The 14202-nt window shown below is 49.2% G+C and overlaps 1 protein-coding gene across 1 annotated transcript in view; it reads right to left on the reverse strand.

Moving 5' to 3' along the window:
- ASTN1 (astrotactin 1) overlaps positions 1-14202 on the reverse strand; it is a 328556-nt gene that overhangs the window by 102782 nt on the left and 211572 nt on the right. The window contains exons 10-12 of the mRNA XM_045983425.1: positions 10809-10946; positions 10143-10293; positions 1477-1643 (exon numbers count right to left, since the gene is read on the reverse strand). Of these exons, the coding sequence (XP_045839381.1) occupies positions 1477-1643; positions 10143-10293; positions 10809-10946 (456 nt within the window). The remainder of the gene's footprint in view (positions 1-1476; positions 1644-10142; positions 10294-10808; positions 10947-14202) is intronic.

Here is a 14202-nt window from a genome sequence, read left to right on the forward strand (position 1 = left end):
GATGTCACGTGACACCCACAAAGGACTCTGACACCAGCCTCAGTCTGGGAGGAGATAGTGAAGTGGCTCCTTCCCGAAGCCAAACTTACTGTTTCTGGAAAGAACTGTGAAGCTGCCTGATTCCCTCTCAGTCCCTCCTGAGCGTCCTGACCGCACCCCCCTTCCACACTGCTCCACACCATCTTCTCCTTGCTGTTCCTATGTGTGTCCCACTGTAAACTCCTTTGAGGGCAGGAACAGGGTCCTATCCTGCTGTCTCTCCTGTATCTAACACCTAACTAGAGTCTCTGCACAGACCAGGTGCTCAGATGTATGTTCATTAAAGAATTTAGGAATTTATCTCCATTAATTGAAGTGAGTCAACCATGGTAACATCACAGAGATGTTCAAATTTAGAACAAGCTTTCATTTATGGACTGGGATCTTATAAGAAACTGAAGGTAAAGCTGCCAACTGAAAAGAAATGAAATACCATGAATACAGTAAAATAACATTACTCCTCCACTCAATTTTCTTGTCATGATTATTGGGTAGGCACTGGCTTTCAGCGCCAGAGCTACAGTAGCAGAACCGTATTATTATAAACATGGACTTTCATTGCAAGCCTCTTAGAGTAGGAGCTCCTTGAGGGCAAGAACTGCACGTCATTCATCTGTGCTGCCCAGGGGCTGAAATGGTGTACAGCCTAAAGTAGGTGCCTTCCCCGACAGGCCGGAAGACAGATGTGGGGGAGCGGAGGCAGGGAAGGAGTGGGAGCGAGCAGAAGGGAAGGGGGAAGGAGAGGGGAGGGAAGGCCAGACAAGCAAACTATGAGAGTATAAGGATGGGCCAAACTGCTATTTACTTTGTAAATATAACATGAAGCGGTCTTTAAATATAATTCTAGTCAGAGGTATAAATTTAAATTTTGAGGGAATCACAGAATTTTTTTAAAAAAAAAGAGTGTGCCTGAATTCTAATCCTAATCTTTGCACTTACCAGCTCCCAGTCTTGAAGGAGCTACTTAACCCCCCTGTGGAGGAACTGCACTGAAGAATTAGCATGTCTGTGGGAGGGTGCTCCTGAAGGCTCAGGGGCAGAATTCAATGATGTTTCCACTCCTCCAATGATTTCCCCCTCCCCTTCTTTGATAATTAATTAGTTTTTATATAATCTTTCTGCAAGCCTTTGGACCACGGAATCCTGTCATCACAAGACACAATAATATAGTTCCACAGAACAGTCTGGAAAGTTCTGGTGTATGCAGGCAATGACTGTGGTCGGGTTCCTCTCCCACGGGGATGGGGCTAGCCTTTCCCTGTAGGTCCTCCCAACTCTGATTTTAAAAGTAGGGCTCTTCCAGCCCCGCAGGCTCTTTCCTCAGAGCCTCAGGGTTGGCTTAGGGTGACTGGTTCTTTTAGATTTCGTCTTGTGCTTTTAACACTGAATGTTCAGCATCCCAGAAAGCTGGTTAGCCTCATGGGCAGCTCAACTCACCCACAGAACATGAGGATGTTGTACAAGGTGGGGTCATCCGGGAAGGGCGCCATCTGCTGGAGACACAGCTGCTCACAGCCGCCATTGAAGCCATCTGAGCAGTCCACCCCAATGTGGCGGTCATAGCAGCCAGAGCTGTCCTTCATGGGGCTCAGTCCAGACGGGCACTGGCACAATCAAAAAGCATCCACGCAGGGAGGTGAATCAAGGGACTGAGTTCTCGGAGAACCGTAACTACTGACGCCTATTTTTAGCACTCAGCCTTGAAACCATTAACATTGACAACTAATGCACGAATTTCCCACTATGCTGGACTCCCTTGAAAAGTGACCTTTTTGACATCTCGCTTCTCTCTGGGCACAGAGCACATGCATTTGCATTAAAGCCACTGCCTCCAAACAGGCTGGGAGGGAAAGTCACAGCAAGACAGAGGGAGGTGTGCTGGCTTCCCAGTTGGGGGAGGTGGTGGGCCAGAATTGAACAGCATTAATAGAGACTTCTTTGGAGTAGGGGGAGGGAGTGTTGCTGTTTGCACTTAATATAAATAGGACTTTTCTTTTAACCTCAAACACATTGCCAACCTTGGTACCAGATAGCCAACAGGGTTCGGGAATGGACAGAGCCAGGGCTTCCAGTTGGAAGGAGGAAGTAGACTTCCTCTATGACCAGAGGTGGGGGTTTGCCTGCTCTCCTGGTAGAAGTGGCCATACTCATGACCTCCCTGCCTCGAGGACATCCCGTGGAAGACGCAAGATAAAGGCATCTGCTACATGAGCACCCATGGATGCTGTGCTTGGGTTTGGGTTTATCCTAGTGTCCTGGACACTCTTAATGAAAAGATTTGTTTCTCTGCATTGCTATGTCCTCAGGAAACTACTCAGGAGTGCCAGCAAAGAAGATGATCCAGGAAGAGATGTCAGCCAGAATCCAGGGAAGACAAAGGGGCTTGATGAACAGGGGGAGCACTCCCGCAGCCCCCATCCTGCCCTGCGTCGAACTCATCCATCTTACTCCTTCAGCCTTTGCAACATCCCCTGCAGTATGGGGTTTGCTCAGCCCCAAGTGACGTAAAGCAACGGCGGTCCCAGAAAACATAACTTTGTGGGAGTCCCCTTGCTGATCACGACAGCACCACACCCAAAACCTGGCAGGCTGGCTGCGTGCATGAACGGGCTGGCCCATCACTAGCTTACATCACGATCGACCTCTCACATAACAGTCACTGTTCACTGAGCACTTAGTAGGAGCTGGGCATCACGCGGGCAGCACCCTGTATTCGCCTCATTTAATAACTGTGTGAACCACTAATGCTGCCAATTACAATGTGAATTCACTGCACTGGAGTCCACCAAGTCAGTCAAAGAATATTCTTTGCCTTCTTGCTTCTTCTGTCTGGTCAGTGGATCCTTACTCTGTGTTACAGCTGGTCCTTCTACACAGGCTGCAAGAGGGCTAGTGACTTGCCCAGGGTCAAGCAGCTAGTATGGGGCAGAGCTGTGGGTCTGTCTAGGTCTGACCTGCTTTTAATGACAATGCTCTATCCACACACTGTCAGCTAATTAACACTCCCCCCACCCAAACCCAACCCAAACCAAAAACAACATTCAAGACTTGGTGGAACTGGGTGTCCCTCCCCCCCTCCACTCCTCCCTCTCCTCCCTTCCCTTCCCCTCCCCCACTCCGCAGCCTGGCTGTTTCTCCCAACTGCCAAGCCTCTTGGCTACAGGTGTGCCCCAGAAAAGCCACCTCCCCTCCCCCCAAGATCACAGCAGGGTGTGCACTGCTTGATGACACTAATTCTGCAATTTCCCAAACAAATGGCCCCTCTGTGGGCCCGCCAGCCTCCCAGGCTGCTCCGTCCCCTTCCTCTGCAGGAAGCCAGCTGGAAGGCTGGAAGGTGAGGGCATATAAAGTCGCTTCCAACGCCTGCCCCCTGCGGTGCAAACCCAGATGTTCCAAATGATGGTAAACAAGCAAATGAGGCAGCGGAGGCTGGCCCCCCACGTTTTGTCACCGCCCCCACCCAGCCACTTCCTTGGCCATCCAGCTGGTCGGCCAGATGTGCCACCAGAAGGGAGCTGGCTTCACCACTGTGCGGCTGCCCAGGCATGGAAGTGGAAGTTTGATTGGAATTAGATGGGCTGCCCTGGTTGCCGCGAGTTGTTTTTTTCTTCCCTTCTATAAAGCTTGAGAAAAGCCATCAAAGTAGAGACCACGCCAGTCCTCCCATCTCATGTGGTTTCAACCCCGGCCTTGGCGAGCACCCCAGCGGGGACGCCCATCTTCCTAGCCACCTGTTTTTTTCTTTTCCCCACAATGCTCCATCAAGCATGACTTCTGACAAAGACTTCACCAAATAACACCCAGGCGGGCTTTGTTCCAGAATTCCAAAGCTTGGCATAGCCGCCTCTTGCCTGGCTCTGATGTGTAAACGCCCACTGTTATGCCAAATTGGACCACCTGGCATTTACACTCTCTTAAGAGATCTGGAAAGAAAAAGGTTAGCTGCCTTGCCCAAGACACATTATTTATTTATTTATTTGTTTGTTTATTTTTTTGGGTGGTTGTTCTTCCAAGCAAAGCTAGAATAATTATAACCACTGTCAGGAACCAAGCCATTCTATGTGCAGGACAAACTATGTGTGTTATTGTCCATGGCAACGATACAAACAGACTTTTTTCACCTCGTTTTACAGAGGAGTAAACTTAGATTAAGTAGTAACTGGTTTAAGGTCACAGAGGAGGGAAATGGCAGAATCTGATTTTGGACCTAGATCTCTTGGACCCCAAAGCTCATGTCTGTCTCTCCTCCTCTGCTGTGCTGCTTCTCAAATGTGAGAAAACATGGATTCACTGGAATCCCTAAAGAAAAAGAGTCCATTCAATATGCCAACAGGTGAAGCAATCCTGTAGACTGGTTGTTTGATTGTTTTGAGCAGCTCCGAGTACATTCTGGGCTCAATTACGGATTTGTAGGTTAGCCTAATATTCTCTATTTCTCTTTCTTTCTTTCTGTGTCTCTCTCACTCCCCCATGTCTCCCTCTCTCTCTCTCTCTCTCACACACACACACTATATTAGGGGTGCATATATTTATAAGACATAACCACTCTAAATGTCCAGAGCAATGACCCTGAAGACAAGACAAGATCCTTAATCTTCACTGCACTATAACTTACTTGGTCTGCAGTTCAGAGAAAAATATTTTTGAAAGCTTTCCAGGAAGAAGAAGGCTGAAACCGAAAAATAGAGTTTTCTTCTCAACCCTGGTTCAACTAGTACACCCATTCTCCAAGGGGTCTGATCAATCAAGCTTCCCATGGTGTAGGTTTGCTTTTGTTTTCGCCTACATGTTCCTTGTACTGTTGTGTTCACATTCTGGACTCCTCAAAACCTGAATCTAAATACAAAGAAAACCACAGGCTCCAAACCATGCCTTCTTCTTAGATGAATCTGCAGCCAGAGCCCAGTTGTCAGCAGAGAAATCCTATCTCCAGGAGGAGCTGGCATTTTCTCTTTGCAAATGTTGGCCATTCTCATCTCCTGGCTTGTGGATAATCTCTTTACTTGTTCCTTAAAAGAGAACTATTTGCTCAGGATTGAGCCCCAAGGTCATACATTAACCCCTCTTGAATAGGTTACATTCCACAGTCCCAGAGCCTTTATAAACTACAGGCTTAAAAAGAACACTCCATTTATGGCAACAACCCTCCCCCCAAGAAGGTCTAATAAATGAGCTCATATTTTACTGACCCCTAAAATACACAAGGTTAATCATCTTTCATGAGACGCTCATGGCTTTTTGACTTATTACTGGGCTAAGGCATCATTGGCTAATGAGATTAAAATTATTTCCCCCCATTCAACTCCTTTTCTTCACTGTCTTTCCCCTCTTTTGCTACCAATGATTTTGGGTTGATTGATTACTTGGGAGTCCAGTCAAATCTCACTAAGCCTGAGACACACACCCTTCTCTTCCAGATTACAAGGCAGACGCCCTGTTGGCAAATGAATATGAATGATGGACAATGAGCATGTTTGGGGCCCCCGGAAGAGGAGGGACACCTTCCTGCGGCTGAGCCAGACTTGCCTTACCAGGATGATTCGTAAGACAGTCAACCACAATGCTTACACAAAACAAGCTCCTTTTTACTACATGGTGATCTCCCTGCTACACATAATGACTTCCCTGACTTTCTGATGGGCTCTGACACACAAGCTTCCCAAGGGGAAAGTTTGATGAGATTAAATTTATGTTTCAGCTTCCTGCCCCTATTTCTCTGAACACCTCTGAGGCATATGCTTCTGCTTACTGTCCTACAGAGAGAAAGAGATACGGTCTTCTGTAACAGTCTCCGCACATCTGCGCTCCAGTAGAGGCGAAATGACACATTTCATGGGAAACCATTGTGGACAGCATGTGGACAGAAGGGCAGCAGGGTCACTGGGTAATTCAAAGCTCATTAGAGCATAATGCTCTGGCAGGAAAGGTCACGTGTTCATTACATGAGAAAGCGGGACAGCCGACCTCTTGCCTTCCAAGGCTGCGGTCTGCTCACCTAAGCACACACAGAGAGTGCACAAAGCAGAGGCAACTTTTGGCCACTTTCAGGATGAGTGTGAAGACAAGGAAGGAGCAATAGAGCGTGGGCTTTCCATTATTTGATAGCATTGGAAATAACTTTCGAGCTTTCTAAGTTTTAACTTAAACCTCAATAGGTATAGGCTTGATGAGAATGAGGGTGCCTGGTTCAAGCTGGGAGAGGGGACTAGTGTCCTGACTACCAAGTCTGTTCCAACCCCACTGCCATCTCCCAGCTATGGTCCCCAAAGAGTCAGCAATATGACCTCCGGAGCCCATGAACATGTTACCTTACATGACAGAAGGGGCTTGGCAAGTGAGGTTGAGATGGGGAGATTATCCTGGATTATCCAGGGGGACCCAACGTCAACACAAGAGTCCTTAAAAGTGGATGAGGGGAGTAGAAGTTCAGAAAGCATGCACCACAGAAGAATGGCCAGAAAAATGCAATGGAGCCGGCTTTAAAGATGCAAGAAGGGGGCAATAACCTAAAACCTGAGGGCAGACTCTAGACGCTAGAAAAGACAAGGCAATGGATTCTCCCTGGAGCCTCCAGAAAGGAATAATGCCCCCCACCCCCACCCCAACACGTGATTTTAGCCCAGCGAGACCCGTGTTGGAGTCTCACCTACAGAGCTGTAAGGTAATACATGAGCATTGTTTGAAGCCACGAAAAATCCATGGTCATTTGTTACAGCAGCAACAGGACACAAACACGGTAACTCTGCAGGACCGTAGGGAACTTCACAGAACGCAGAAGCCCTGCTTTTGTGCTCTCCAGGGAGGGTCTCCTACTCCCATCCTGGCACAGTAAGGACAATGGGTAGAAGCAAGACCCAAGTTAGCAGCAGTGGGCGGCGGACCTCTGCCCTGGACACCCTCCCAAATTTTCGACAATCCCTGCTCTGAGAGAGTGGTCTGCTTTGGGACAGAGCGACTGTGGCTTCTACAGGTATGTGCCTTTCATGGGCATTTGTTTCCTGTCCTCAGAGACAACATAAACAATAGGGCAATTAACTGGGTAGCAATTAACCCTGTGGGAGTCCATGCATAACCGAGAAACGTGTCCTGCCTTCCTAGAAAGAATGAAGATTGAGCGGCCAGGGCTCGCCAGCCCCACCTGTCTGGCTGGTGTCCAATCCAGAAAACACGCGGGTGCTTCCTCTTGTCCCACATTTCTGCTGCTTTCCCAGGTTCCTTAAAGGCCAGGGTGTTCTGAGTTCTCATTTCTCTCTCCTTTCATGAAAATGCATCTTTCCTGAGAAGGCTTTCAGTTAAGCACCCAGAGAACTAACTGAATATCAGGGTTTCCACCGTAGCCCAATTCTCCCAGACACCAGTCTGGTGCCAGGTCTTCGGCTGTCTCTGGTCCACCTCCAGAGGACCCGGAACCATTCTGCTAGTGCAGCAGGGCTCTGGGACTGTCCTGTCCAGCTCAGCTCAGCGTGAGGTCCCCGATCTTCTTCTCAGGATGACCCCAAGGGTCGGGACGTGGCACATCAGCTCTCCACTATCAGTCCTCCTGTCTCAGGAATCACAGGCTTTATGGTCAAGGAGAAAAAAATCAGCTGAATGGTCCCCTCCTTCCTCCAACCGCCACTGTGGACCAGTGACCTCACAGTGTTATGCTAACCCCAAGCACTGGTCTAGCTGGGTGACGTTCTGCAGCGGCTCCGCTTCTAAAACGCAGCGGCCTTATTGCAAATGCATATTCATCGGAACTATTCCTGCTCACTCTGTCTCACAGATTACAGTGCTAAAAGTACAAAAATATGCCAGCAAGGCGACATGCCAAGTAAAAGGGGCTAGGATCACCGACAGAAGGCACTTGACAGGCAACCCTCCGGGGCTCGGGAATGGGGCAGGGAGGAGGGAGGAGACCGAGAGCGTATGAAGGCGTGAGCACGTTCAAATTCATCCAGGACCGGCCGGGATGCGGGGGCGGGATCCACGCATGTGCACACACAGTGTTTCAGTACTCGGAATGACCCAAGAGAGTAGCGAGGAATGAAAGGTTGAAATCTGAATGAAGAAATGCAGAAGGAACAGGAGGGGTAAAATGTGTCTCAGCTGGAGGCTCCATTAGCCAGTGAAATTGTCTCCTGAGGGACGCAGTCGGGAAGCTACTTGTTTAAGCTACTTGAAAGTGGACCGGCCAAAGGGAGGGCAGCGCTGTGGGACGTCACCTTACCTCCTGGCTGCTTCTGGAAGACAGAACCTACAGAATGTTTTTCTTTGTCCTTTCCTGATGGTCCTCTGTTCTGCTTTCCCTTCCTTTGATGGACCAGCCAGGTCTCCGCCTATCTGCCCCTCCACACTCTGCCTATTCTTTCCTTCACTTTCCTTCCTTCCTCAGATAAATCAATCCTGTCGGCAGCTGCCGGATCTGTGAATGTCTGGGGAGGTTGAGAGAGCCCCCCCCCGCACCCCCCCAGACCCCAGGCACTCATCCATCTTTGATAGAGCACAGCTCCAGGGACAGAGCAGGTGCTCAGAGACCGGGAAGGGGGTGTGTGAAAGACGGACTGGCCCAGCCTCCTCACAGCTTGCGCCGGCTCGGGGTCCCCGTACCAGAGCACAGCTGTCACACCGGGAAACGGGAGGAGGCTCATGGCCCTTCCCCAGAAACACTGCAGAACCATGCGTCTCAATGAACCTCCTCCTTTATGCCCAATTGATATCTGGGTTTGCTGCCTTCCTTCTTTGTCCTCGCCTCTCTGTGAGGATTGCATCATTCTGCCCTTAAAAGAAGGGAGGGCTGGTGACAGACCATGGTGTTGAGGGGCACAAAATTTGCCAACAGAAAGGCATGGGCAGCTAATGACATCATCCCTGCCTCCCTTAACCTGCGGGGTTTCGTCACTCCTCATCCATGGTGCAGGAGCGACCTTAGCATACTCTCAACCAAATGACCTTTCTATTCCTAGCATTACATATCTTACATGTAGCCAAAGTTCCCATAGCTGAAAACAAAGTAGAAAACCACCTTCAGCAAGTCGGAGTTCATGGCCAGGGTCTCAAAGGAGACATATTTTTATTTTTGTCCTCCATTCCTGGCGTAACTTCCTTCTTTCATCATTCTGGCCTTAGGTAGGTTTCTCCCCAAATCTCCTACTACAGTCACTCTACCCAAAGGTAGAATTCCCTGTTGCAGGCAATACAGTTGCATTCCTATCAGAGTCCGTGTCATACTATTCAACAGTTAATTACTTCTTGAATTGTTTGGGGGCATCCCTCGCCAATGAGGCTGTAACACTGGAAACAAAGAATCCTGCTATATAATTCATGAAATTTCCCTAGGATAGTGACAGGACACATGGCAGGTGCTCCATAAATATTTCTTGATTAACTGACTGGTGATTAGCTTCTCATCTCTGTTAAGAGAAAATTCATATTTGTTTATTTATTTATTACGATTTTATTTATTTACCAGGGAGAGCATGCTCAAAAGTAGGGGGAGGGGTGGGGAGGGAGAAGCAAACTCCCTGCTGAGCAGGGAGCCAGACAAGGGGCTCGATCCCAGGACCCTGAGATCATGACCTGAGCCGAAGGCAGACGCTTAACCAACTGAGCAATCTGGGGCCCCTTATTTTCTATCTATTTATTTATTTTAGGGAGGGAGTTGGGGGGAGGGGCAGAGGAGGAGAGAGAGAAAGAGAGAGAGAGAGAGAGAGAGAGAAAGAGAATCTTAAGCAGGCTCCACGCCCAATGCAGAGGGCCGATCACAATCCTGAGATCATGAGCCGAATGGATAACAAGTCAGCCACTTAAGGAACTGAGCCACCTAGGTGTCCTGAAAAAATTCGTAATTTAGGTTAGACAGTGGTGACAACTGGAGAGGCATCATTTCTGACTTTCTCTCTCTCTCTCTTTAGAGATTTTATTTTTAAATAACCTCTACACCTAATATGGGGCTCAAACTCATGACCCCGAGATCAAAGGGGCATGCTCTACCGACTGAGCCAGCGAGGCTCCTTCTCTTTTATTCACAGTTTACTTCCATCTGTGTATCGGTATTCTGTCTCACCCTGTGTTCCCCCCACCCCCGTCTCCCCACGCCCACCCCCACCGATGGGCGGACGTACCACGCAACCTGTGGAGTCCAGCTTGCGGTCTGAGATGCAGCGGAAGTTCTTACTGCAGCCCCCGTTATCCTTGCTGCAGTCGCGCACTGGCCCAAAGGAATCCAGCAGAACCTCCAGGCTGTCAAAGGAGGACGAGGTCATCAGCTCCTCTCTGTGGGGAGACACGGAGGGGAGGGGGAAGGAGTCAAGGGGACTTCAGGCGCAACAAGTAGCATCACATTTCAAGTTCCTGTCTAGTCAACTGCGTCACGTCTCGCTCTCGCTCCCAAGAAGTAAAGATCAGCCACACTCTGAGGCTTGAACTAACAAATTATGGACATTCTCCATATCTGGGAAATGAGCCAAGGCTGTAATGCCTGGTCAAAGAAGGAGGTCTAAACTTGGGCAAGGAAATTAACATTTTATTGCCTGTCAGTCCTTAGGGGATGTGGGAAGTGCTTACAAACTCTAATTTTATGTCCTCTCCCAAAGCAGGAGCCTTGGGGTGTGCGATATTGACCCAGATAGAGTAGATCCTGGCATGGCGAACTAGGAATCTGAAGGCAGCCCGCCAACTTCCCCTTTCAGCTCGTCATGATTCCTTCCCGAGCTCCTTGGGCCTTCAGGTGGTTCCTCACTCAGACCCCCACGCCACATGTGGCCTCGGCACCCCGGGCCCAGACGCACCTGACCTCCACAGCATCCTCCATCACGGTCATGTCCGTCTTACACTTCGCGGAAGGGTTAATGGCTAGTTCAGCGGGCGGGATCACAAAGCTCTTGCTCAAGGGCAGCCACATGCCCTCCCCGAGCGTGTAAGTGAATCTGCAGGGACACCCAACACCAGGTGGTTACGGCGGAGGGACCGGCACCCTGTCGGAGGACCTGGCCTTCTGCTGTCAGGGGCTCCCTGCTGAGCCCTCACGGCCTCTGCAGAAAAGGGAGCTGACCACCATTCAAGGATAAGAGGACTGATTCCGAGGGAGGCCCAGAGGCCTACTCTTGTGCACCTGCCTGGCCCGCGGGCGGAGCTGTTGATGGCACGGGCTCACCCGTGGAGGTGGTTTTTAACAAACCCTAAGAAATCCAATTCCAGTTTCCTTCAGATGGGAAGCTGGGCTTCCTCAATCCTAAGTCAGATATAATTGGAAGCATTTTAATTGAAGAGACAGGCGGACCTCCCATCATCCCCATCCCTCGAATGGCACGCTCACCATGGTAGTGATGGCTTCTCTCTGCGCCTGGAGAAACCCTACCAAGGGAAAGGGGGTAAGGAGCTCCCATCTTCTGGTTATTGTATGATGCATACATCAACAACCGAAGCCAGGAGCCCCAGGGAGAGAAGAGGATGAACAGAACAAGCCTGGGTGTATTTTCTGCACTCCTGCCCACACCCTCAGCTAATGGTAAGTAAACCTCCAGAGACAGGGGAGGTTGTGGGTTTTTTTTTTTCTTAATTCTTAGAATAGGGGCTAAAAGGAATAAAAGAATCAATCAGCATTTCAAGGGAGAGCTTAAGGAAACCATGAAAGATTATTTGTTTATTTATTCATTCATTCTATTTCAAAGGCATTCAAATACTCTGTGTTCACAGTCAAAAAATAGTCTGTGGGATAAAAGCCAGTGTGGGTGGGATATCACAAGGCTGAGGCATTCTGCGGCCCCTTCCAACTTTAACATGGAGGGAGGAACAATGGAAGAACGCAGCCCTGGCTTGATCAGCATGCCGGTCACCCGAGCACCACTTCAGAATCCTGCTCTTATCTCCCCCTTAACCCACCCACTCCCTTCGCCACTCCTGGAGTTGCCGGAGAGGCTAGGAAACGAGTCGGAGGGCATGCGATCTTTTATGAGAAATGTAGCACTACGGAAAGCTGGCCGCAGAGCTACCCATGGACCAAGGCTCGTGAGATTTTTCACCCACTCCCTGAATGACAGTCCTAGGAGCTAGCACGGCTGAAAGAAGAGAAGGCAGGTGCCCAGGGGAGAGGCAAAACCACCGAGCAAGTGGGCGATGGCCCGGATTTGGGAGATGGCCCCGTACTTCTCTGACCTGCAGGGGAAATCTCCATATTAAGCAGCACTGAAATATCAGCGAGGCCTCTTTGCTCTGAAGGAAGCCACCAATTCTTCCTGCCCCTGGGGACAGAAGGCAATAGTTGGGGCTAGGTCTGTGCAGGGATGCAGGGAGGCTTCTGTACCAGGTGAGGGAGGCCCATCAGTAGGGGACAGAAGACACCGGCCAAAACTGAAGACATGCCAGCCCTTTCTCACACACACACACACACACACACAGACACACACACACCCTCCCTCACCTGGCAAGATTAAGGAGCCAATTCAGGGCATGTGATTGCCCCAACGTGTCCAGAATTTGCACCTCAGGGAGGAAGTGGGTCAAAGGCAACAACATGCGAGTAGTCGTGCTGACACAGCATTTCGGGATGGACATTCTTGAGGGCAACGTTACAATAGGCAGGCTGGGCTGAGGGCACCACTGATATTACAAATAACCTACTGTTTCCGCGAGAACATACGCAAGTTTGAACGGTACCAGGAGGAAGCAGTCTGTTTGTTTATTTGGACACAGAGGTGAATTTTTGTTTTCTATTTTGGTTATAAAATTATAAGTTTGCACGGATGCAGAGCAACAAATCTGGGACCTGTAGCTTATAATTTATGAAACAGATTCTAGGAAACAGTTGGCATTTCCAGCAAATTTCTGATGGTTAATTTTCCTTTTGGAAGAGAGTCCCATGTCCCTCCATTTATGGCTTTAAATATTTAACAGCTAACACACAATTGGGAACACAGGAGATCTCCAATAAATATCTGTAGCTGGTCATTTCGGGCGTTTCCTAAACATTCCCAGGTCATGCCATTTCAGCTTTCCCTACCTCTGTGTGCGACAACAACTTGAAGGGAAGAGGAAACCACCTTTTTCTCCAGCTAAAACCGCTCAATGCATCCAAGACCCACAGAGGGAAGTTTACATCTCCAAAGATGCCACTCCCAAGCACTTCCTCAGCTTCTCCTTACACCAAATCCTGCCTCATACTTCGTGCTTCTATGGTGCAAGCTGACTACAGTTCCTTCCTAACATCACCTTCATTTTTCTCACCTCTTGACTTTTGCTCTTGATAATCCGTTCTGAGTTTGCTTCCCTTTCTTCTTTGCTGGATGCCAGTCATTTTAAGACTCAGTTAAAATTCTCACCCCTTCCCGAAAGCCCTCCAGGATCTTCAGGCTCAACCTCAGGCTGAGCCAAGGGATGCTCCTTTGTGCGCACACATGGCCCCGGGCTACCCCGGATATGTTGAATTGTGCCCACGTTTTCCCGGGTCTGTCACCCCTCAGAAGAATGTGTTCTCTTGGATGGCATCTTTGTTTTCCCACTGCTTAACACAAATTTTGGGGTCCAAGGTGGGGGTCAGTCCATCAATATTTGTTGACTGATCCATAAGGAGATTTAGTTATGTTCTCTAGTTTGCACAGGCTACAGGTGGATGTCATCTCCATTTTCAAATTTAAAGGTAGAAGTGGATGGTGAAGATTATCCTTCCTTCAGAGCAGAGCACGGCTTAATCTCTGGGTTTGAATGGACTGAATGGTCTAGAAGGATCTGGGTTTCACACGGTGAGGGACTCAAAAAGTGCCCAGTGGTTTCTGAGACACAACACTGGGCCACGTTAACAAGGAGAAACAGTGTGCTCTTCAGCCGCTGGTGGGGTCAAGGGGAAACACACAGAGGAAGCAGTCAGGTACGGCTGAGACTAGCCTCTCTTGAGAACTCTCAACATGGTTGGTGCTCCGTAGAGCTGCCCCGTTTATCCCCACAAGAGCCTCTGAGGTCAGCCACTTGGCTCCATTTTATGGATTAGTCAACTAAGATTGTAAGGACCTTAGCAACCTCCCCAAGGTCCTCTCTCTGTAAGTGGGAAAGATGGGGGTTTGTGATACTCAAGTAAGGCTCCCAGCAGCTTTCCGGCCCATACTGGCTCATGCCTATGAAATTCTAAAGTTTTCTTTTCTCTGCAAAATTTACGGAGTAACTCCAAAAACCAAATATAGAATAAACTGT

This window comes from Meles meles, chromosome 17 (assembly GCF_922984935.1).
Source record: "Meles meles chromosome 17, mMelMel3.1 paternal haplotype, whole genome shotgun sequence".
In the NCBI taxonomy this organism is placed as follows: domain Eukaryota; kingdom Metazoa; phylum Chordata; class Mammalia; order Carnivora; family Mustelidae; genus Meles; species Meles meles.